Source organism: Portunus trituberculatus, chromosome 37 (genome assembly GCF_017591435.1).
Source record: "Portunus trituberculatus isolate SZX2019 chromosome 37, ASM1759143v1, whole genome shotgun sequence".
In the NCBI taxonomy this organism is placed as follows: Eukaryota; Metazoa; Arthropoda; class Malacostraca; order Decapoda; family Portunidae; genus Portunus; species Portunus trituberculatus.
In genome coordinates, this window is record NC_059291.1 from 21,324,496 (window position 1) to 21,346,517 (window position 22,022).

At 40.4% G+C, this 22,022-nt stretch overlaps 1 protein-coding gene across 3 annotated transcripts in view; it reads right to left on the minus strand.

The window, feature by feature from the left end:
- The window catches only part of LOC123514387 (CLIP-associating protein 2-like), a 60,076-nt gene that overhangs the window by 19,279 nt on the left and 18,775 nt on the right, over positions 1–22,022 (minus strand). For all 3 annotated transcript variants that reach the window (XM_045272287.1, XM_045272286.1, XM_045272285.1), the window contains exons 2-4: positions 18,307–18,644; positions 17,238–17,762; positions 15,993–16,077 (exon numbers count right to left, since the gene is read on the minus strand). In XM_045272287.1, the coding sequence (XP_045128222.1) occupies positions 15,993–16,077; positions 17,238–17,762; positions 18,307–18,644 (948 nt within the window). The remainder of the gene's footprint in view (positions 1–15,992; positions 16,078–17,237; positions 17,763–18,306; positions 18,645–22,022) is intronic.

Genomic DNA, 22,022 nt, shown 5'->3' on the forward strand with positions numbered 1-22,022 from the left:
ACAAATTATACGTCATTCTGAAAATTCTATCAATATGGCTTAGCGGTTGATTATTTTCTTCCATTGTCACTCCCAAGTCCTTTTCCTTTTTTACTTTTTCTAGTTCTACTCCATCTCCCATCTTATAGATTCCCACTGGTCGTCTTTCACTTTTTCCCATTTCCATTTTTGTCCCCATCTCCATTTTTGCCATGATCATGGTCTTTTGTATTTCACAATCCTCTTTTGTTTAATGACTCTGCACAGTTTCATAGCCTTGAATTCCATCTCCATTTTTGCTCCATTTCCAGATCTTGTTTAAGTCTTCCTGTAGTATTTCACAATCCTCTTTTTGTTTAATGACTCTGCACAGTTTCGCATAGCCTGTGTGTGTGTGTGTGTGTGTGTGTGTGTGTGTGTGTGTGTGTGTGTATTTACCTATTTGTGTATTACAGAGCCCGGGCTAAGCTCTCTGTGTCCTGTCTCCTTGTCCATTCCTGTCATATCTCTCTTTCATCTGATTGACACACACCGCATCAACGACATCACTGCTCAGTTTATTCCACTTATCAATGCTACGGTGCGGGAAACTGTATTTTCTCACGTCATTTAGACAGATGTCCTTTATTAGCTTTTTTTCCATGTCCTCGGAGATGATTACTTGTGGTCACCTTTATCAACTCTCTATCCAGTATGTCAATCTTGTTCACCAATTTATACATAGTTATCATGTCTCCTCTTTTTCTTCTCTCTTTTAATGTGGTCAGCCCCAGCTTCCTCAGTCTTTCCTCATAGTCTAACTTCCTGAGTCCTGGTACCATTCTTGTTGCCAGCCTCTGTACCCTTTCCACCTTCTTCACATTTTTCTTCATATGCGGTGACCAGACACATGCTGCATATTCTAGCTGGGGTCTTATTAAGGTACATAGTATCTTCTTCATCATTCCTTCATCTAGGTAGTGGAATGCAAGGCCAATATTTTGAAGCATGTTGTATGTTTTCCAAAAAATCTTGTTAATGTGTTTCTCTGGTGACAAGGTGTTTTGCACGGTTACTCCTAAGTCTTTCTCCTCATTGGTCTCTTTAATTTTCTCATCACCCAGCCTGTAATACCTGTTTGGTCTGTATCTACTTCCTCCCATTTTCATAACATGGGTCTTGTCTATATTAAATTCCATCTGCCACTCTTTACTCCACTCATATATTTTATCAAGATCTTCCTGTAACTTGTTACAATCTTCCACATTCTTTACTCTCCTCATAATTTTAGTATCGTCCGCAAACATGTTCATGTAACTGTCAATTCCTACTGGCATATCATTAACATAAATCAAAAACATGATGGGACCCAGCACTGACACTTGTGGAACTCCACTGGTTAGCTTCTTCCACTCGGACTTCCTTCCTCTCACCACTGTTCTCATTTCTCTTCCCATTAAGTAATTCTCCATCCATTTTGCCAGTTTATCATTTACTCCTCCAATCATCTTTAGTTTTCACATCAGTCTATTGTGTGGTACTTTATCAAAGGCCTTTCTCAAGTCCAGGTAGATAGCATCCACCCATCCCTCTATGTTGTAGTATGTCAGTCACTCTTGAATAAAAACATAATAAATTGGATACGCACGATCTTCCTTTTTTGAAACCAAACTGCCTTTCACTCAGAATGTTTTCACTTTCTAGATACTCACTCCACTTAGCTTTAATTACGTCTTCACATACCTTGCACAATATACTAGTCAACGATACTGGTCTATAATTTAGCGGTTCCATTCTACTACCATTCTTATATATAGGCACAATGTGAGCTCTTTTCCACTCTTTCGGAACTAATCCTGTTCGTATGGAGGTTTCCACAATATCAAATACGGGGTTCAACAATTGATCCTTACATTCATTTAACAACCTCCCAGATATGTCATCAGGCCCCATTGATTTATTAATATTCAGATTGCTTATAATTTTCCTTACATCTTCCTTAGTAACCATGATGTCCTGCATTTGCTTTATTTCCGTAGGCCTTCCTCCCATAAAATGCTCCTCCTTTGTAAACACTTTGCAAAAGTTGTCGTTCAAAATTTCAGCTATATCTCCAGCATCTTCATATACTTCTTCCCGTTTTTACCTTTTCTATTGCCTCCTTTTATTTAGTTTTCCATTTATGAATTTGTAAAACATTTTGGGTCACTATCACAGTTTTCCACCACCCTCTATTCATATTCCTTCTGTGCTGTTCTCCTTACTTCAACATATCTATTCCTTGCTGTTTTGTAAACTTCTCTTGATAATACATCACTGTTTTTCTTAAGTTTCTTCCATGCCTTTTCTTTGTTCATTTTTGCTTCTTCACAATTTCTATTAAACCACTGTTTATTATTTAAAGTCCTCTTTCTGTAATATGGCACAAACTTTTTCACAGCAGAGTTATACAAATCCATAAATTTATCGTATTTCAATTGCATATCCCTTTCCTGGTATACCACGGACCAGTCAATTTCATTGAAGAACTCCCTTATATGGTTATAATTTGCCCTAATATAATTTAATTTTTCCTCCTGTTCCACAATCTTATTCTGCTTAATTCCGTATCCAGCTCAAAGCTTAGGACATCATGATCGCTTCTCCCAAGGGACATTTATGTTCAATTTCCTCTTTAGAGATGCCCTGGTAAATACCAAATCCAACCTTGCTGCAACATCTTGTCCCCTGCACTTTGTTGGTGATCTCACCCACTGTGTCATCAAGTTATTTGTTGCTACCTTTAACAATTCCTCTGCCCACTCACCACCGTTCACCACTTCGTAGTCTTCCCACACTATTTCTTTACAATTAAAGTCTCCAACTATCATCACTCTATCCTTTCTGATGAGTTCTTGCTCCATTCTGTCTAGAGTATTTCTCATCACCATTTGGTACTGTTCAAATTCCCAAGCATTGGTTCTGGGTGGTATGTATACTGTTATAATATTAATGTCCCTCTTGCCATCTGTTATAAGTATACTTATCACTTCCTCATTTCTCTTATTATAATTAAACTCCTTCACTATCAGATCTTCCTTAGTAAGAACCATTATACCACCACCTCCTTTATTTTTTCTATCATTTCTCCATACTTTGTAGTGTTTTACAACAAACCAGTCTAGTTTTATTTCGGGCCTTAGCTTTGTTTCCACTACACACATTATGTCCGGTTCATTATTTCTTAGGTAATCCATACATTCTAGCCTCTTAAACAGAAATCCATCTATATTCATGTAAGCCACTTGTATTCCATTCCTAGTCTCTTTCTTCTATGTAATGTCTATTCCGCCTGTTTTATCCACCACTTCTTTAACCTCCCATTTCTTATCCTCCAAAAAAACTTGGTCTTTTCCTCCTTTTTTCTTTCATCATTCCTCTCTTTCACTTCAGTTACAACCTCTTTAATTTTCATTCGCTCATCCTGTGACATATTTCTTCTTATGTAAATTGTTTTGATTTCCTCAGAGTCCTTAAGTTTCCAAGCCCTCCTCAACAAGGCCTCAGCTGCCACCTGAGACTTTCATTTCAATTTTAATGGTGTATTCTTGCCTTCCTCAAAAGCTCCCAGTCTCACACTTTCTTCTACCTCAGCATATAGGTCCTCTTCCTCCACAGAGATCTTATTCAGTAAAGACTGAATCCTGTCATTTTCCTTATTCCTTCTATCCTGCCAGTTTCTGTTAGTTTCCTCCCTCAATCCTGTTATGATCACACATTTTTTTCTTTTCAGCAATATCTCTCACCACATACTCATTTTCCTTTAGTGCCTTTACCATTTCACTCTGCGTAATCACTTTATTTTCCTTTTCCTGCTTTTTCACTATCTCCCTAAAGGACCTTTGTACCTCCTGATGTTCATGGTTCACTTCTTTCATCCTGGCATCAATTAGATTAAGGCATTCCTCCTTCCTCAAGTCCCCTTCGGATATTTTCATCTCCATTCCTAGGAGTTTAGCCTTCATCTCTTCACATTGTTTCCTTAATTGTTGGTTTTCCTTATCCATCTCTACTTTTTCCTTCAATAGCTCTTTATTTGCTATCGTTAACAAATAGATCTCTTTTCTGAACGAATCATTCTCGGCTAGAACTCTATCCAGTTTTTCTTCTATGGACAAAATGTTTAGGAACTTACTTTCCAGTGCCTGGATTCTTGCATCCATATCTAATTTCTCCAGTCCTCTTGGAGTAGTTACAAAACCTTCAAAATCCTTGGGTTGCCTAGGGGTAGCCGCCATGTTTGCTATCGTTAGCTGATTACGGCCAAAACAATCACTGCCCACACTCTCCTCTCAAGGACCACTCTCCATATCCCTAACTTTCAACACTATGCGACAATAGGACATCAACAGGACACTAACTCAGAGGTACCCGGGCCCTGTAACACCATAGGTATTTTCACTTCTTCCCATCTGCAGCCGGAGACGAGCCGTCCTCTCTCAGCGACAGCGACGGTGTGTGTGTGTGTGTGTGTATTTACCTATTTGTGTATTACAGGGCCCGAGCTAAGCTCTCTGTGTCCTGTCTCCTTGTCCATTCCTGTCATATCTCTCTTTCATCTGATTGACACACACCGCATCAACGACATGACTGCTCAGTTTATTCCCCTTATCATTGCTACGATGCGGGAAACTGTATTTTCTCACGTCATTTAGACAGATGTCCTTTATTAGCTTTTTTCCATGTCCTCGGAGATGATTACTTGTGGTCACCTTTATCAACTCTCTATCCAGTATGTCAATCTTGTTCACCAATTTATACATAGTTGTCATGTCTCCTCTTGTTCTTCTCTCTTCTAATGTGGTCAGCCCCAGCTTCCTCAGTCTTTCCTCATAGTCTAACTCCCTGAGTCCTGGTACCATCCTTGTTGTGTGTGTGTGTGTGTGTGTGTGTGTGTGTGTGTGTGTGTGTGTGTGTGTGTGTGTGTGTGTGTGTGTGTGTGTGTGTGTTACCTAATTGTATTTACCTAATTGTAACATACGGGAAAAGAGCTATGCTCGTGTTGTCCCGTCTCCATATCTATTAATGTCCAGCTTTTTCTTAAAATCATGAATATTCCTTGCGTTGACCACTTCCACGTCTAAACTATTCCATGCTTCCACCCTTCTATGAGGGAAGCTATATTTTTCACATCTCTCCTATAAGTGGCCATTTTAGTTTTTCCCATGCCCTCTCGACATTCTTTCATTCCACATACACAGATCTTCCCTATCCATTTTTTCCATGCCAATCATCACTCTGTATATTGCTATCAGGTCTCCCCTTTCTCTTCTGTTTTCCAGGGTCGGAAGTTGCATTCTTTTCAGTCTGTCTTCATAAGTCAAATCTCTTAAGTCAGGCACCATTTTTGTTGCAGCCCTCTGTACTTTCTCTAGTTTCCTTATGTGTTTCTTTAAGTGTGTGTGTGTGTGTGTGTGTGTGTGTGTGTGTGTGTGTGTGTGTGTGTGTGTGTGTGTGTGTGTGTGTGTGTGTGTGTGTGTGTGTGTGTATTTACCTAATTGTATTTACCTAATTGTAACGGAAAAGAGCTATGCTCGTGTTGTCCCGTCTCCATATCTATTAATGTCCAGCTTTTTCTTAAAATCATGAATATTCCTTGCGTTGACCACTTCCACGTCTAAACTATTCCATGCTTCCACCCTTCTATGAGGGAAGCTATATTTTTCACATCTCTCCTATAAGTGGCCATTTTAGTTTTTCCCATGCCCTCTCGACATTCTTTCATTCCACATACACAGATCTTCCCTATCCATTTTTCCATGCCAATCATCACTCTGTATATTGCTATCAGGTCTCCCTTTCTCTTCTGTTTTCCAGGGTCGGAAGTTGCATTCTTTTCAGTCTGTCTTCATAAGTCAAATCTCTTAAGTCAGGCACCATTTTCGTTGCAGCCCTCTGTACTTTCTCTAGTTTCCTTATGTGTTTCTTTAAGTTCGAGCCCACTGTATTGTTGCATATTCAAGCCTCGGTCTTATCATTGCAGTAATTATTTTCTTCATCATTTCTTCATCTAAATATACGAACGCCACTCTTATGTTCCTCAATAAGTTCAATACTTCTCCAATTATTTTGTTTATATGTCTCTCTGGCGATAGGTCATTGGTAATTGTCACCCCAAGGTCTTTTTCTTCATGACTGGTTTTATGTCTTCATTTCCTATCTTGTACATACTCCTGATTCTTCTTTCACTCTTGCCAAACTCTATTTTCTTGCATTTTGTCGTGTTGAACTCCATTTGCCATGTACAGCTCCATTTCCATATTCTGTCCAAGTCTTCCTGGAGTAGTTCGCAATCTTTGTCACATCTCACTTTTCTTAACAATTTTGCATCGTCTGCAAATAGGCTCACATAACTGGACACCCCATCCACCATGTCATTTATGTAGACCGCGAACATTACTGGTGCCAACACTGATCCCTGTGGAACTCCACTCTCCACCAATCCCCATTCTGATGGTCTGTCCTTAATTATTGTTCTCATTTCTCTTCCTACCAAAAAGTCTTCCATCCATTTTAGTAAACTGCCATGCACTCCTCCTACCATTTCAAGTTTCCAGATCAGTCTCCGTGTGGTACCTTATCAAAGGCCTTTTTTAAATCCAGATATATTCCATCAGCCCAACCATCTCTTTCCTGTATTACATCTATCACCCTCGAATAGTAACATATCAGGTTTGTCGTGCATGAACGCCCTTTTCTAAAACCAAATTGACACTCACAAAGTATGTCATTTTTCTCCAAGAAGTCTGTCCATCTATTCTTCACCACCCTCTCACACATCTTAGCTACCACACTTGTAAGTGACACTGGTCTATAGTTCAATGGGTCTCTCTTGTTACCTGATTTATAGATTGGGACAATGTTAGCTCTTTTCCAGTCTTGGGGCACTACACCTTCCCTTAATGAGGCATCAATTACTTCACAAACTTTTTCTGCCAATTGCTCCCTGCATTCTCTTAAAATCCATCCTGATACCCCATCAGGTCCCACAGCTTTTCTCACTTCTAAACTCCCCATCATGTTCTTGATCTCCTCCACAGTTACTTGAAACTCCTTCATAATCCCTTTCTGTTCCATTACCAGTGGTTTGTCAAAAGCAGTCTCCTTTGTGAATACCTTCCGAAAGCATCCATTCATAGCCTCTGCCATTTCCTGGGATCTTCACTGCATACTCCATTTACTTCTAAACTTTCAATACTTTCTCTATTTTTGATGTTGTTGTTCACATGTCTGTAAAAAGCCTTGGTTGGTCTTTACATTTATCAATTATATCCTTTTCTTGTTTCTTTCTTTCTTCTCTTCTAATCAACACATATTCATTTCTTGCTCTTTTGTAACTTTCCCACTGCTTAATCCGTCTTTTCCTTCTCCACCTCTTCCATGCATCCTCTTTTCTTGTTCTAGCCTTTTCACATCTATCGTTAAACCAGTCCTGCTTTCCAACTTCTCTATGTTGTCTTATTGGTACAAATTTTTCTCACCTTCTTTGTATATTTTTATAAATTCCTTCCACTTTTCATTTGCTCCTTAGCACTCTTGAATTTCATCCAATTTGTCTCTTGAAAGAATTTCTTTAGGTTTCCAAAATCTGTCTTGGCATAATTCCATCTTCCCACTTTATATTCTTCATTTCTTCTAGATTTCTCTTCGTCTATCACCTTGAACTCCAAAACTGCATGATCACTCTTTGCTAAAGGGCACTCCACCCTCATCTCCTCAATGACCATTGGCTCTGTACTAAAGACCAAGTCCAGTCTTGACGATGCTCCCTCTCCTCCAAACCTAGTATCTTCTTTGACCCACTGAGTTAACACATTTTCCATTGCCAGTGTCAATAGTGTATTTCCCATGTTGTCTCTGATCCTTCCATTGACCAGTCCTCCCAACACACCTCTTTACAATTAAAATCTCCCATCATTATAGTTCGTTCACAGCCACCCAACATTTCTTCCAGACATGTTCCTGTATCACTTATCATTTCTTCATATTCCTGTACTGACCATGCATTTGTCTTAGGTGGTACGTACACCACTATGTAGTGCCTCTTTTTCCTTCATTAGTTTCTGCTCTGATCTTTAGCACTTCTGCCTTTCCCATACCTTCTTTCACTTGATCCACCTTTATATCTTTTTAACCAGCAACATCACTCCTCCTCCCATCTTACCTACTCTATTTCTTTTCCAAACATTATATTTCCTTCTCCAACCATCATCAGGTCTTCTCCTCTCTCAGTTTTGTTTCAGTAAGACCCACAATATCTGGGTTCTTGTCCCTCAAGTAATCGTTGAGTTCTAAAATCCCGATATCACTCCATTTATGTTGGAATACATTACATTCCGCTCATAAAGTTTCTTTAGTCCTTTCTTGCTGTACTTTTCTGGGTTATGAACCACTTCCTCAGTCTCATATCCAAGATTCTCCAGAAAAACTCTTTCTTCTCCTCTTCTGTCCTCTCTTCATTTTTTCAAAGCCTCCTTTCTCAACTCATTTAACATTTCTCTTTCCTTTTCACCGAGATCTCTTCTCAACCAAATCTTCCTTGTTGTTTCCTGCTGGGCTAGCCTCCATGACTTCTCCACCAATTCATCTACATCCTTTTGTGACTTAAGTTTGATTCTTATTGGCCTCATACCTTCTCTTGTGAACTTTCCAATTCTATGGAAGTCCTCTATTTCTTGTACTAGGTCTTTTCCTCCTCCTGCACCACATTAATGATATTATTTATCACCTTTTTATGTTTTTCTCTCTCCATTTTACTCGGTGTCTTATCCTCCTCCACACCAAATATCACCACACATCTCTTTTTGTCTACAGTTTCCCTCACCAATGTCTCATTTGACTTAATAACCTTCACCACTTTCTCAGCAATCTTCTCTTCTATGATCTGTTGATCTATAATTTCAGCAAGGCCCAAAGTTTTCTCCCAGACTCTTTGATTTCCTTTTCCAGACTTGCAACTTTGTAATTTACCTCCTTTCTTTCCACTTCCTGACTTTTTTCCATTCAGCCTGCTTCTCCATCACTTTTCCTAGAGATTCTCCACATTTTTGCAATTCACTTTAATTAGCTTAACTTCCTCTTTCAGTGCTTCATTTTCCTTCTTCATATCGGCACAGTCTTTCTTTACATTGTCATAACTCGTTTCCAGGCCCCATACTTTTCAAACAGTTTTTCAATTTTACCTTCCAACTCCAGAATTTTCTTCACATAAGCGCTCTTCTCCATTATTCCTTGAAATCCTGTGAAGTCTGATTCATCTTTCGAGTTCACGGCCGCCATGTTGCTCAGATGTAAACAAACCAGCTGATGGCTCAAACGCAGGCTACAGTTTATATTTACCTTCCCTGGACATTATTTTGCTAATCAACAGTTAACATGACTATATGGAGACGGGACAAACATTACCAGCTCCTTTCCCACCTTGGTTACTCTTAGGCAATGGTAACTGTAGAATTAGAGATGATTGCTCTGTGTGTGTGTGTGTGTGTGTGTGTGTGTGTGTGTGTGTGTGTGTGTGTGTGTGTGTGTGTGAGAGAGAGAGAGAGAGAGAGAGAGAGAGAGAGAGAGAGAGAGAGAGAGAGAGAGAGAGAGAGAGAGAGAGAGAGAGAGAGAGAGAGAGAGAGAGAGAGAGAGAGAGAGAGAGAGAGAGAGAGAGAGATGATACCTACATGCTATTTGCTTGAAACTTGATATGAAAAGGGTGAAAGAATATTCTCTCTCTCTCATTGGAAGTGTACAATTTCTTTTCCAAGATGAGAGAGAGAGAGAGAGAGAGAGAGAGAGAGAGAGAGAGAGAGAGAGAGAGAGAGAGAGAGAGAGAGAGAGAGAGAGAGAGAGAGAGAGAGAGAGAGAGAGAGAGAGAGAGAGAGTTTGCGCGGTGTCATCGCTCACCGAGCTGTTTCTGCTTGACGGATCACACAGCGGGCGGAGGAGGAATCCTTGATAAGGCAATAACTAAACTTTCAGAGGTCACATCCAGCTAGAAATTACATCATTGTATTCAGAATAACCATGAGAAAATAATTGTTAGTATTCAAACAGTCTTCTGACAATTTCTAGGTTTACCATTTTTACCCGTCATGGGATATTGGAAAATAGTTTAATCACTGGAACATAAGAGTTAATGACCTTAACCAAACTTCTTGCCCTATCCACTCCTACACTGATGATACCACCTTACATCTTTCCACATCCTTTCAGAGATGACCAACCCTTCAGGAAGTCAATAGATGACGCAGGGACACCAAAGAACGCCTGACTTCCGATCTTTCTAAGATTTCCGATTGGGGCAGAGAAAATCTAGTAGTTTTCAATGCCTCAAAAACTCAATTCCTCCATCTATCAACTCGACACAACCTTCCAGACAACTATCCCCTCTTCTTCAATGACACTCAATTGTCTTCCTCTTCTACAATGAATATCCTTGGTCTGTCCTTTGCTCATAATCTTAACTGGAAACCTCACATCTCATCTCTTGCTAAAACAGCTTCTATGAAGTTAGGTGTTCTGAGGTGTCTCTGCCAGTTTTTCTCACCCCCTCCAACTGCTTACTCTGTATAAGGGCCTTATCTGACCTTGTATGGAGTACTCTTCGCATGTTTAGGGGGTTTCCAGTCACACAGTTTTACTAGATAGGGTGGAATCTAAAGCTTTTCGTCTCATCAACTCCCCTCCTCTGACTAACTGTCTTCAGCCTCTTTCTTACTGCCGAAATGTTGCATCTGTTTCTATCTTTTATCGCTATTTTCATGCTAACTGGTCTACTGATCTTGCTAACTGCATGCCTCCCCTCCTCCTGCGGCCTCGCTGCACAAGGATTTCTTCTTCCTCTCATCCCTATTCTGTCCAACTCTCTAATGCAAAAGTTAACCAGTACTCTCAATCATTCATCCTTTTCACTGGTAAACTCTTGAACTCCCTGCCTGCATCTGTATTTCCGACTTCCTATGACTTGTCTTCTTTTAAGAGGGAGGTATCAAGACATTTGCTCCCCAATTTTGGCTGACGCTTTCCCACTTTTTAGAGAGCCAGCACTCATGTGGGCCTTTTTTTTTTATCTTTTCTTTTTTTTGCCCTTGACTGGCCCTCTCCCATACATAAAAAAAAAAAAAAAAAGTACACCACTTTACAAATGGCATAGTTTCAAGGTGGTATGTGGTGGGATTTGAACCTACGCGTGGATGTCTGCCCAATCCAACACTCACCACCTTATCCAATACGGCACTGCCTCCTTATGCAGAAAAATATTCAGAATTCATATGGTATATGAATCATGGGTATATGCGTTTAAAGGGACATGAATGGCATACAGCACGAGGTAGGCATGGCGAAATAAAAACTCTCAGCATTGTGGTAGATTGCCTGTTTTTCCTAGTCATTTAACCATTAATATTAGTCTGTGATGAGGCTCCACCCCTCAAATCACTCGCCTGCTTCCTGCCATGCCATACAGCACCGCAATGGGACAGATAAAGGCGAAGGGAGAGGTTATGTTGCACTCCTGCTTGCAGGCTCTCTTATGTTTTTCCTTTGTTGATCTTTCTACTGCAACATGGTGAATAAACAAAATAGGCTACAGCAGCTAAAGAAGAAGCAAGAGATGAAAAAGAAAAGAGGAAATACATGAAAAGGTGAGGGAAGAGATTAATTAAAATAGAAAAGAGGAGAAAACATGAAGCTGAGGCATTTGGCATGGCAAGGAAGAAGATTTTGGAAAGAAGAGACAAGAAAAGGATCTCTTTTGATAACAGATGCTAAGAAATATGAAATAAAGGAAAAGGAAATTAGAAAAATGAATAAAGAGGAGTAGAAGAGGAAAGCAGAGGGAGAAATGTACATACCTGGGAGTGCTGATCTTGATTAAGACCAAAAAATCTACTTGGAGAAGATTGCCTCATAGAGAACAAGGAAGGTGCCTACTAACAGTTAAAATAAACCATAATTCTATGAAATAGCATTCTTAGGACACCCACCAGTGAGCTAATTCTACCAACAAAGGCACAAAGAACCAGAGCTAGGAATTCTGACAGTGTCATCACAAGGTAAATAACTCTCAAAATTAAGTATTAAATATAGGAATAATCTGATCATTCTTTGAGTACAGTTTTTCTATAGATCAACACACAACATATAATAAATCTAATAATTTTGATAAAAACCCAAATCAACCATTTTATTTTGCCTTGAAACTTGGTGTACTTATTGACAAGGATTGGGGAAATGTTTTATCAGACCAGTTTTTCCCTAAAGTGATTAGAAAGTTTTTAGTGAGGCAAAGTAACAACTTTTCATGCTGTTTTGATGACGACATATTTCATGATTTATGAAGAAATAAAAAAAAATGTTCTCTAACTTTCCTTATGCATCTTTCAGGTATGTCCATGCCAAAGTACATTTTTAAAACCTGAAATAAGGCCTGCACAACATTTGAATGCAACTCTATACATGACGTCATGAAGTCAAGACGTCATTACTCTATCACATTCATATTCATACATATCAAAGACAACCTGAGGCTGATAATCTTAAAATTTCAAGTAAAAAATTCAATAACAATTACTTATAAATGTTTCAAAACCCAAGCCCAACTCTGACTGCTCTCCCGGTGACGACCCAAAATGTCTTGACACCTCTATCGACTTATTCTTCATTAACTTCTGCAACATTTCTGGTCTTAGATCTATTTTTTAAGCTGTAGAACACCACCTCTCCTCTACTAAACCTCACCTTCTTTTTCCTCACCAAAACACAGCTGTCTGAGGCAAATGACAGTAGCCCCTTCTCTGTTCCCTCCTACTTCCTCTATCCTCATTTTTGCTCCAAAGCTGGATGTTGAGTCTCTCGTACCCACGCTATTGAATCTTCCAAGTTTTCCACCATCTGGCTTCAACTCAATAGTCACTCTCTATCTAAATTTATCTGTGCTGTCTATCTCTCCCCTAACTCCTCTGACTATAGTAAATTCTTTGACTTTTTAACTCGCAAAGTGGAGCACATTCTGTCTCTCTACCCTTTCACGGAGATCTCCATCCTTGGAGATTTCAATGTTCACCAGCTTTGGTTTTCCTCTCCCTTCACTGAGCATCCTGGTGAACTTGACTTCAACTTTGCTGTCCTCCATGACCTAGAGCAACTGGTGCAACACCCTACTCGTATTCCTGACCGTCTTGGAGATACACCCAACATTTTTTATCTTTTCTTTACTTCTAACTCTTCTGCTTATGCTGTTACCCTATCTTCTCTGTTGGGGTCCTCCAACCACAATCTCATTTCTGTATCTTGTCCTATATCTCCTATACCTCCTCAGGATCCCACTAAGCGGAGGTGCCTCTGGCATTTTGTCTCTGCCAGTTGGGGGGACCTGAGAAGGTATTATGCTGATTTTCCCTGGAATGATTACTGTTTCCGTGTCAGAGACCCATCTCTGTGTGCTGAACGCATAACAGAGGTGATAGTGTCGGCATGGAGGCATACATTCCTTATTCTTTTTCTTAACCTAAACCTTCTAAACCTTGGTTTAATACAGCCTGTTCTCGTGCTATACATGATAGAGAGGTTGCCCACAAAAGGTACTTGAGCCTTCCATCTCCTGAATCTCATACACTTTATATTTCTGCCTGGAATCATGCCAAGTCTGTTGTTCAACTTGCCAAACACTCCTTCATAAATAGAAAATGTCAAAATCTTTCAAAATTTAACTCCCCTCATGACTTCTGGCATCTGGCCAAAAATATCTCCAATAACTTTACTTCTTCATCTTTCCTTCCTTTACTTCATCCTGATGGCACCACTGACATCTCATCTATTTCTAAAGTTGAACTCTTCTCTCAAACCTTTGCTAAAAACCCCACCTTGGATGGTTATGGGCTTGTTCCTCTCTCTCCTCCTCCCTCTGACTATTTCATGCCTGGAATTAAAATTTTTCATAATGATGTTTTCCATGCCCTCACTGGCCTAAACCCTTAGAAGGCTTATGGACCTGATGGATCCTATTGTTCTTAAAAACTGTGCTTCCATGCTTGCACCTTGCCTGGCCTAATTTCATATATGTCTATTGACTTCTTCCTTTCCATCTTGCTGGAAGTCTGCCTACATTCAGCCTGTTCCTAAAAAGGGTGACCATTTTAATCCCTCAAACTACCATCCTATAGCTTTAATCTCTTGCTTATCTAAATAAAGTCTTTTAATCTATCCTGAATAGGAAGATTCTTAAACAGGTCACTTTACAATCTTCTACCTGATCGCCAGTATGGCTTCCTTCAAGGCACTCTATTGGTAATCTTTTGGCGTTCCTTACTGAGTCTGGGTCATCCTCTTTTAGAGATTTTGGTGAAACTTTTACTGTCGCATTAGACATATCAAAAGCTTTTGATAGAGCCTGGCACAAAGCTTTGATTTCAAAACTGCCCTCCTACAGCTTCTATCCTTCTCTCTGCAACTTTATCTCAAGTTTCCTTTCTGACCATTCTATTGCTGCTGTGGTAGATGGCCACTGTTCTTCTCTTAAATCTATTAACAGTGGTGTTCCTCAGGGTTGTGTCCTGTCACCCACTCTCTTTCTATTATTCATTAATGACTTTCTTAACCAAACTTCTTACCTTGTCCACTCCTACACTGACGATACCACCCTACATCTCTCCATGTCCTTTCAGTGACGACTAACCCTTCAAAAAGTCAACAGATCACACAGGGACACCACAGAACGACTGACTTCTGATCTTTCTAAGATTTTTGATTGGGGCAGAGAAAATCTAGTAGTTTTCAATGCCTCAAAAATTAAATTCCTCCATCTATTAACTCGACACAACCTTCCAGACAACTATCCCCTCTTCTTCAATGACACTCAACTGTCTCCCTCTTCCACACTAAATATCCTTGGTCTGTCCTTTGCTCATAATCTTAACTGGAAGCTTCACATCTCATCTCTTGCTAAAATAGCTTCTATGAAGTTAGGTGTTCTGAGGCGTCTCCGTCAGTTTTTCTCGCCCCTCCAACTGATTACTGTATTCTGTACAAGGGCCTTATCCACCCTTGTATGGAGTACTCTTTGCATGTCACAGTTGTATTTGGTAGGGTGGAATCAAAAGCTTTTTGTCTCATCAACTCCCCTCCTTTGACTGACTGTCTTCAGCCTCTTTCTTACCACCGAAATGTTACATCTGTTTCCATCTTTTATCGCTTTTTTCATGCTAACTGGTCTACTGATCTTGCTAACTGCATGCCTCCCCTCCTCCTGTGGCCTCGCTGCACAAGGCCTTTTTCTTCCTCTCATCCCTATTCTGTCCAACTCTCCAGTGCAAGAGTTAACCAGTACTCTCAATCATTCATACCTTTCACTGGTAAACTCTGGAACTACCTACCTGCTTCCATATTTCTGCCTTCCTACGACTTGTCTTCTTTTAAGAGGGAGGTATCAAGACATCTTCTTCCTAATTTTGGCTAACACTTTTCTATTTTCTAGAGAACCAGCACCCAAGTGGGCCTTTTTTTATTAAATATTTTTTTGCCCTTAGTTGGCCCTCTCTCTCTCTCTCAAAAAAAAAAAAAAAAAAAAAAAAAAAAAAAGGTTGAGGTTGTTCCACTGATCATCCATTATGGGATGTTTCATGACAGAATGAGGTGTCAGAAAATAAAAAAGCTAAACACTATAACAAGAGACATAGCTAAATAGTAAAACCACCTATATCATTACGTAGATATTAGCCTGATTTCACCTCTACAGGGGATGGCAGCCAAGAAGAGGTGCCACATGCACATGTATACACTCAGATCAATAGGCACCTACAATCTAAAGTTATTCACTGAAAACATAATCTAGATGACAAACATACAACCAGAAATTATTGTTAACACAAGAGAAAAGTGATCTAATGAGAATCCTTTACATGGAAAAGAATGACAAATAATACATTTGTCTCCAAGTATCTTTTCCAATAAACAGATGTAATATTCTTTAAAAAAAAACCATGTATAAACAAAAATTGAATTGCAAATACCTGTGATGTGGAGTCTCTGTGCTTTTCTAAACTTTCAAGATCAAAACTATAGTTCTGGATCTCTGCTGTTGTGCGCTTCAAACTTCTGAAAATGAGATGAAACTATAAACACTGGTAACTGATTTGATATAAACTAGTCACAACCAAGTCAATGACAAAATTACTGATGCAGTTACTGAACTGTACACCCACAAAAAAATAACAATATAAATAAAAATGAGAGTAAACACTCACGGCAAAGAAAATTTAAAGTTCACTTATTTCCAATGGAAAAAGGCCAATGCAGTACCTTTTAAGAAAGTATGTAGGAAACTAAGAGTGTAGACCACCTTTAATATACTACAGGATAAAAATTTATATAAATAAGTTAAAGGCAAAGAAATGTACTGCTTTTGAACTTCAAAACCACTGGATTGACCCCAAACCATGACATGTTATGAAGCATCATGCTGTGTCAGTGATGCTGTGGAAGTCATAACCCATGTCAGGGTATGGGGCACATGGGACAAAGAGAAATGAATAAATTATGAGTGGAAAAGAGGACACTCACTAAGGAATGTTTACCTTACTCTTATCATCCTGTACCCCTTACCCAGCTCAATGCAGGAACTGGGGGTTAAGATGACAACCGGCAGCACTGAGCATTTTTACATTTTGCATGGTTCTGTGCAAACTATAACTATTAAATATAGTTTTGCATATGACATTTAATGTAAATAAATAAGAGCTTATCTAATTAACATCTTGCCTTTTAGTTAGGATAGCATTTACATCAACAAAATAACACTTTCTATTAACCCACAGTAGTGTTTTCTTTTCTTGAAAAAGAAAGATGTTAACTCTTCATACTTCCACTCTGAAGAATGGAAACAATAGCTATTTATCAAACTGAACCACTGGAGATAAAACACCAACAACAGAATGTGGCAATAAGGATAAACCATATAGTGCAAGCAACAGGAGGAGGGAAATGTAAGAAAAGAGCTCAACCTTGTATTCACTACTCTGCTCCTTCCTCCTTGCTGTCTCCTCACTGAGCATGGAGGTACGTGACTGAACGGTCCCCACACACTCTCCGCAGCACTTCACAATACCAACACAATGGAGATCAGTTACTTACTTAACTACTCATGCCTATCTTTCAGCAAATTAAGAAATTCTAGAAGTTTGTCTATTTACAATGTACATGAGTAAGCAGATAGAAATGTAATAAAAAACAAAGGTTACATAAATTTTTCTACTTGCCTGTAAACTTCTTCTGGGTTAAGATTTTCAGTATCATCAAAATCAATGGTATTATATCTTGCAGGTCGGTGGGAGCGAGGAAGTGAAGTATTTGGACTCTGCAGCACTGGAGTACCCCCTGAGCTGGGAGGAGTTCGTGGAGGCAAGGAGGAGGGAGAAGCATCAAGACTGGACACTCTCTTCAAATGTGTCTGTATTATTTGTGATGCAGTACTTTGACATGCAGGAGGAAGCTGCTGTAGAAGAGCTGTAAATTCTGTCATATTACAGTTGAACATGGCAATGAAGGCTGCAGATGCTGCTCTTCTAATCTCAAGGAATTTCTGGTCTGCTGTCCAAGTTAAGATTTTTGCCAAGGCCACAGGTGTGTCAGGGGAGGCAGTCAGGTCTCCTAGTTCCATAACATCCACTAAACACTTAAGGTAAGTTAGAGTTGCCACCTTCACTTTACAGTTTGGAGTTTGAGTTTGATCCACTAAGAACCGCATGATAACAATGAACTGTTGATCACAGGGGAATGAATCTCTGAAAAAAAAAAAGAGAACAAAACAATATAAATCAATAAGCTACTCGTATAATCTACACTCTAAGGAAATTATCAACACAAACTTGTTTTATAGCAAATATCTTCAATTATAGTTTTGTACACTATGGAAAAAGATTAAGAAAAATACAAAATCAATAATTTTGTCAATGCTATCAACTTATTTTATGAGTAAGGAATACTGTCATCTATTCATGTTAATGTAATATTCCCAGGGAATAACAACCAACTGCTTCTTTTAATTCAGTTAATATAAAAACAATCTATGGAATAAAGGTTGGAGTGAGTGCAGGCAATATCATAAGTAAGCCCCACTGCCTATAATACTAGTGATATCCAGCTTCCCATCTAAGTTATTAATAGAGAAAAGATGACAAGGAAGTATAATCATGGAGATGAGTGTGAAGGAAAAAACTTTCTATTGCTTAAACCAATAAATGCAAATGTTCAAATTCTGACAGGTTGACAATATGATGGAAGCATTCAATACAGAATGCCTGAAAACACAATATATTGGTTACTTACCTCACTAAATCTAAGGTTTTGTGAATTTTGGTCTGCACTGATCCAAGGAGATCTGATCCCAATTTATTGAGCAGCCGTGTGAGGAGCACATAGAGCCAGTCTCCAAGGTCTGCCTTGTGCACCATGATCAGATCCATGAGCGTGTCTAGGAACATGGTGAACACCTTGGTTTGGGCATCCATAAACATTTTGGTAAAGATTTCTGTGACTCTCCGTAGCTCGGAGCCAGTGAGCATGTGGGAACCCTGGAGAAATATCCTTAGAGCTACCAGGCCTTCCTTTCGGTCACCCCAGTGGGGAGAGGCACAGTTTGAAATTATGTCATTCACATCCTGCATCTGTAAAAAGAATATTTCTTTATCATTATTCTATTAAATGAAATTTTACAATGCAATGCAGAAAAATATTACACTTTATTGTATGAGATACTGAAGACAATAAAACATTAAACAAGCATCTGAGACCTAATGGTTTGAAGAGATGAAACTTTTAGTTGTTTTCTTGCCATATAGTGAACACCTTTGAAATAACACCTAACATGAAATTTCTTAACAAGCTGGAGAAACTGGAAACCCAGTGGGCCTTTTTTTTTTTTTATTTTCCCAATTTTTTTTGCCCTTAGCCAGTTTCTCATCCTGCATAAAAAAGAAAAAAAAATCATTGAAGCATTGCAAAAAGTTTATGGGGATTTTGCTTTATCTTAATTACAGTCAACCCGGCTATCGCGACTTCGGCTATCGTGTTTTATTGCTATCATGCACCCATGAAAAGCTGCTAAGATTTCATTATCGCGACCTCAGATGCCTGCTATCACGCACCCAGCCATGAAGTCATGGGATATCTGAGCGCTCATTGGCCAAAACCGCCTTCACGCCAAGATCAATTCAGCTATTGCGTTTTCGGCTATGGCGCGGCTATTTCGGCCCCAATTGGGCGCGATAGTCGAGGGTTAAGTGTAGTTGAAATGTTTAGCATGGGCAAGGATTACATCAGAAACAACTCAAGAGGAAAGGCTTACCACAACTATTAGTGAAGAAACTATGACTCATATACAATCTGGTATAAGACTGTCACATTATGAACAATGCAATTATGAGGAAAGTTAATATAATACAGTGGTACCTCACGATAACAGACTCCGCAGTAATGAACTTAGCTCAATAATAAACTGGTCAGATACGAAACAATTTTTTTACAATAATGGCATTTTTTTCTACGAATCCATAGTTCCCACAAGTCTCCATGGATGAATAACATGACATGATAAACAAGCCAAAAAGGTTTGTGTTTATCTACTCCTGCACGCTAGATACTATTGAAACTCCTTTTGCTCATCTACGATTTACAAAACCCGTCATAAGGTGGAGAGGGGCGACTGCTTGCCAGTGGGGATCACTCATGGTGACACTCTTGGTGAATTGGGGTCCTGACATTGTTGGACCCTTGGCCTGCTGGTGTGAATTGCTAGTTATGCATTTTTTTTTTCATGTTGTTGGGTAATTGGGTAAGCGAGGATAATGACACTGCCACACAGAGCAGGAGGAGGAGGAGGAGGAGGAGGAGGAGGAGGAGGAGGAGGAGGAGGAGGAGAGAAGGAGAAGGAGAAGGAGGAGGAGGAGGAGGAGGAGGAGAAGGAGGAGGAGGAGGAGGAGGAGGAGGAAAACAAAGGAAGACAAACAGCAATAGACCCTTAGGTCCTTACTAGGCTGTTTATGGAGACTATCTACTAACTACCAGTGATAGAGACAGGACAGTAAAGCAGAAGGCTCCTCACCACCCACCCCTCCCTGCAGCTGAGGCTGGCAGGAAAAAAGGCAAAACCATGTGATATTAAAAAATCACATGGAATTTTAGTAGAGAGTGAAAAGGAAATATGTAATCTACGTCTGACTACTTGTGTTTGTGGGGGAAAGTGTTAATGCCTGGTAAATGTCATGTTGTGTGTGCATTGTGTACGTGGATGCACAGTGTGTATGTTGAATGGGTGGTGTGGCAACCTTGCCTGGCGCTTTCTAGGGAGGCAGCAGTCAATCAGGCCCCAGCTCCGTTCAATCCACTGAGATAGCATACTTTCCCTGTAGGGACGCCGTACGCTGATAACCCCTTGCAACATTGATCCCTGGTACTTAGTTTCCGATGATGATCAATGGTTGACAAGGCCCTCTCCAAACACAGCCCGTCACAGGTCGAGAGTAGTAGTGGTGACCTTTCACTCTGGACTATCTGTGCATGTACACAGTGTAGTATAGTATGTATGTAAACACAGTGTGGAGTCAAAAAGGTGGTGCGGCAGCCTTGCCGGCGCTTTCAAGAGAGGTAGCAGTCAATCAGGCCCCAGCTCTGTACAACCACTGTAAAAGTGCACTTTCCTTTAAAGGGTGTCACACACTGTATGGTTACCACCTGCAGCGGTGACCCCTGGTACCTTAAATCCCCATGATGGTCACTTACTGTCAGGGCTCTTGACTATCCACAGCCCTTCACAGATCAAAAAAGTAGTGACCGTTCACTCCAAGCTATCTGTGTCATGTATGGAGGGTGAGAGTAATTCAAACTAACGGGCAATTTAAACCACGATCAGAGGCCCGGGAGATAAAAGAAAAAGCGCAAGTTATTCGGAAAAGAATAGCAACAACCGGGGATTAGATTCAAAGTATTTATCGAGGTGAACTTTGAATGTTTCGATAGTACCTGAGTTGACAACATTTGATGGCAGACCATTCCATACGTATTTTTGAATATTCAAATTTGTGAACCCATTAAAAATTTTGAAAAGCATGATAAGGTCGTCTCTTACTCTCCGCTTCTCAAGAGAAAATAAATTTAATTCCTTTAGACGTTCCTCGTAGGATTTATTCCGCAGCCTTGGGATAATTTTTGTTAATCTGCATTGTATTTTTTCTAATTTCTCGATATTTTTTTTGTAATACGGTGACCAAAACTGAACATTGGGAGGAGGAGGAGGAGGAGGAGGAGGAGGAGGAGGAGGAGGAGGAGGAGGAGGAGGAGGAGGAGGAGGAGGAGGAGGAGGAGGAGGAGGAGGAGGAGGAGGAGGAGGAGGAGGAGGAGGAGGAGGAGGAGGAGGAGGAGGAGGAGGAGGAGGAGGAGGAGGAGGAGGAGGAGGAGGAGGAGGAGGAGGAGGAGGAGGAGGAGGAGGAGGAGGAGGAGGAGGAGGAGGAGGAGGAGGAGGAGGAGGAGGAGGAGGAGGAGGAGGAGGAGGAGGAGGAGGAGGAGGAGGAGGAGGAGGAGGAGGAGGAGGAGGAGGAGGAGGAGGAGGAGGAGGAGGAGGAGGAGGAGGAGGAGGAGGAGGAGGAGGAGGAGGAGGAGGAGGAGGAGGAGGAGGAGGAGGAGGAGGAGGAGGAGGAGGAGGAGGAGGAGGAGGAGGAGGAGGAGGAGGAGGAGGAGGAGGAGGAGGAGGAGGAGGAGGAGGAGGAGGAGGAGGAGGAGGAGGAGGAGGAGGAGGAGGAGGAGGAGGAGGAGGAGGAGGAGGAGGAGGAGGAGGAGGAGGAGGAGGAGGAGGAGGAGGGGAGGAGAGAGAGAGAGAGAGAGAGAGAGAGAGAGAGAGAGAGAGAGAGAGAGAGAGAGAGAGAGAGAGAGAGAGAGAGAGAGAGAGAGAGAGAGAGAGAGAGAGAGAGAGAGTCTGGTTGACGAAAGTAGATAAACAAGAAAAAACTCCCCAATCACTTGATTTTTGTCTTCATTTAGTAGTCTTTAGA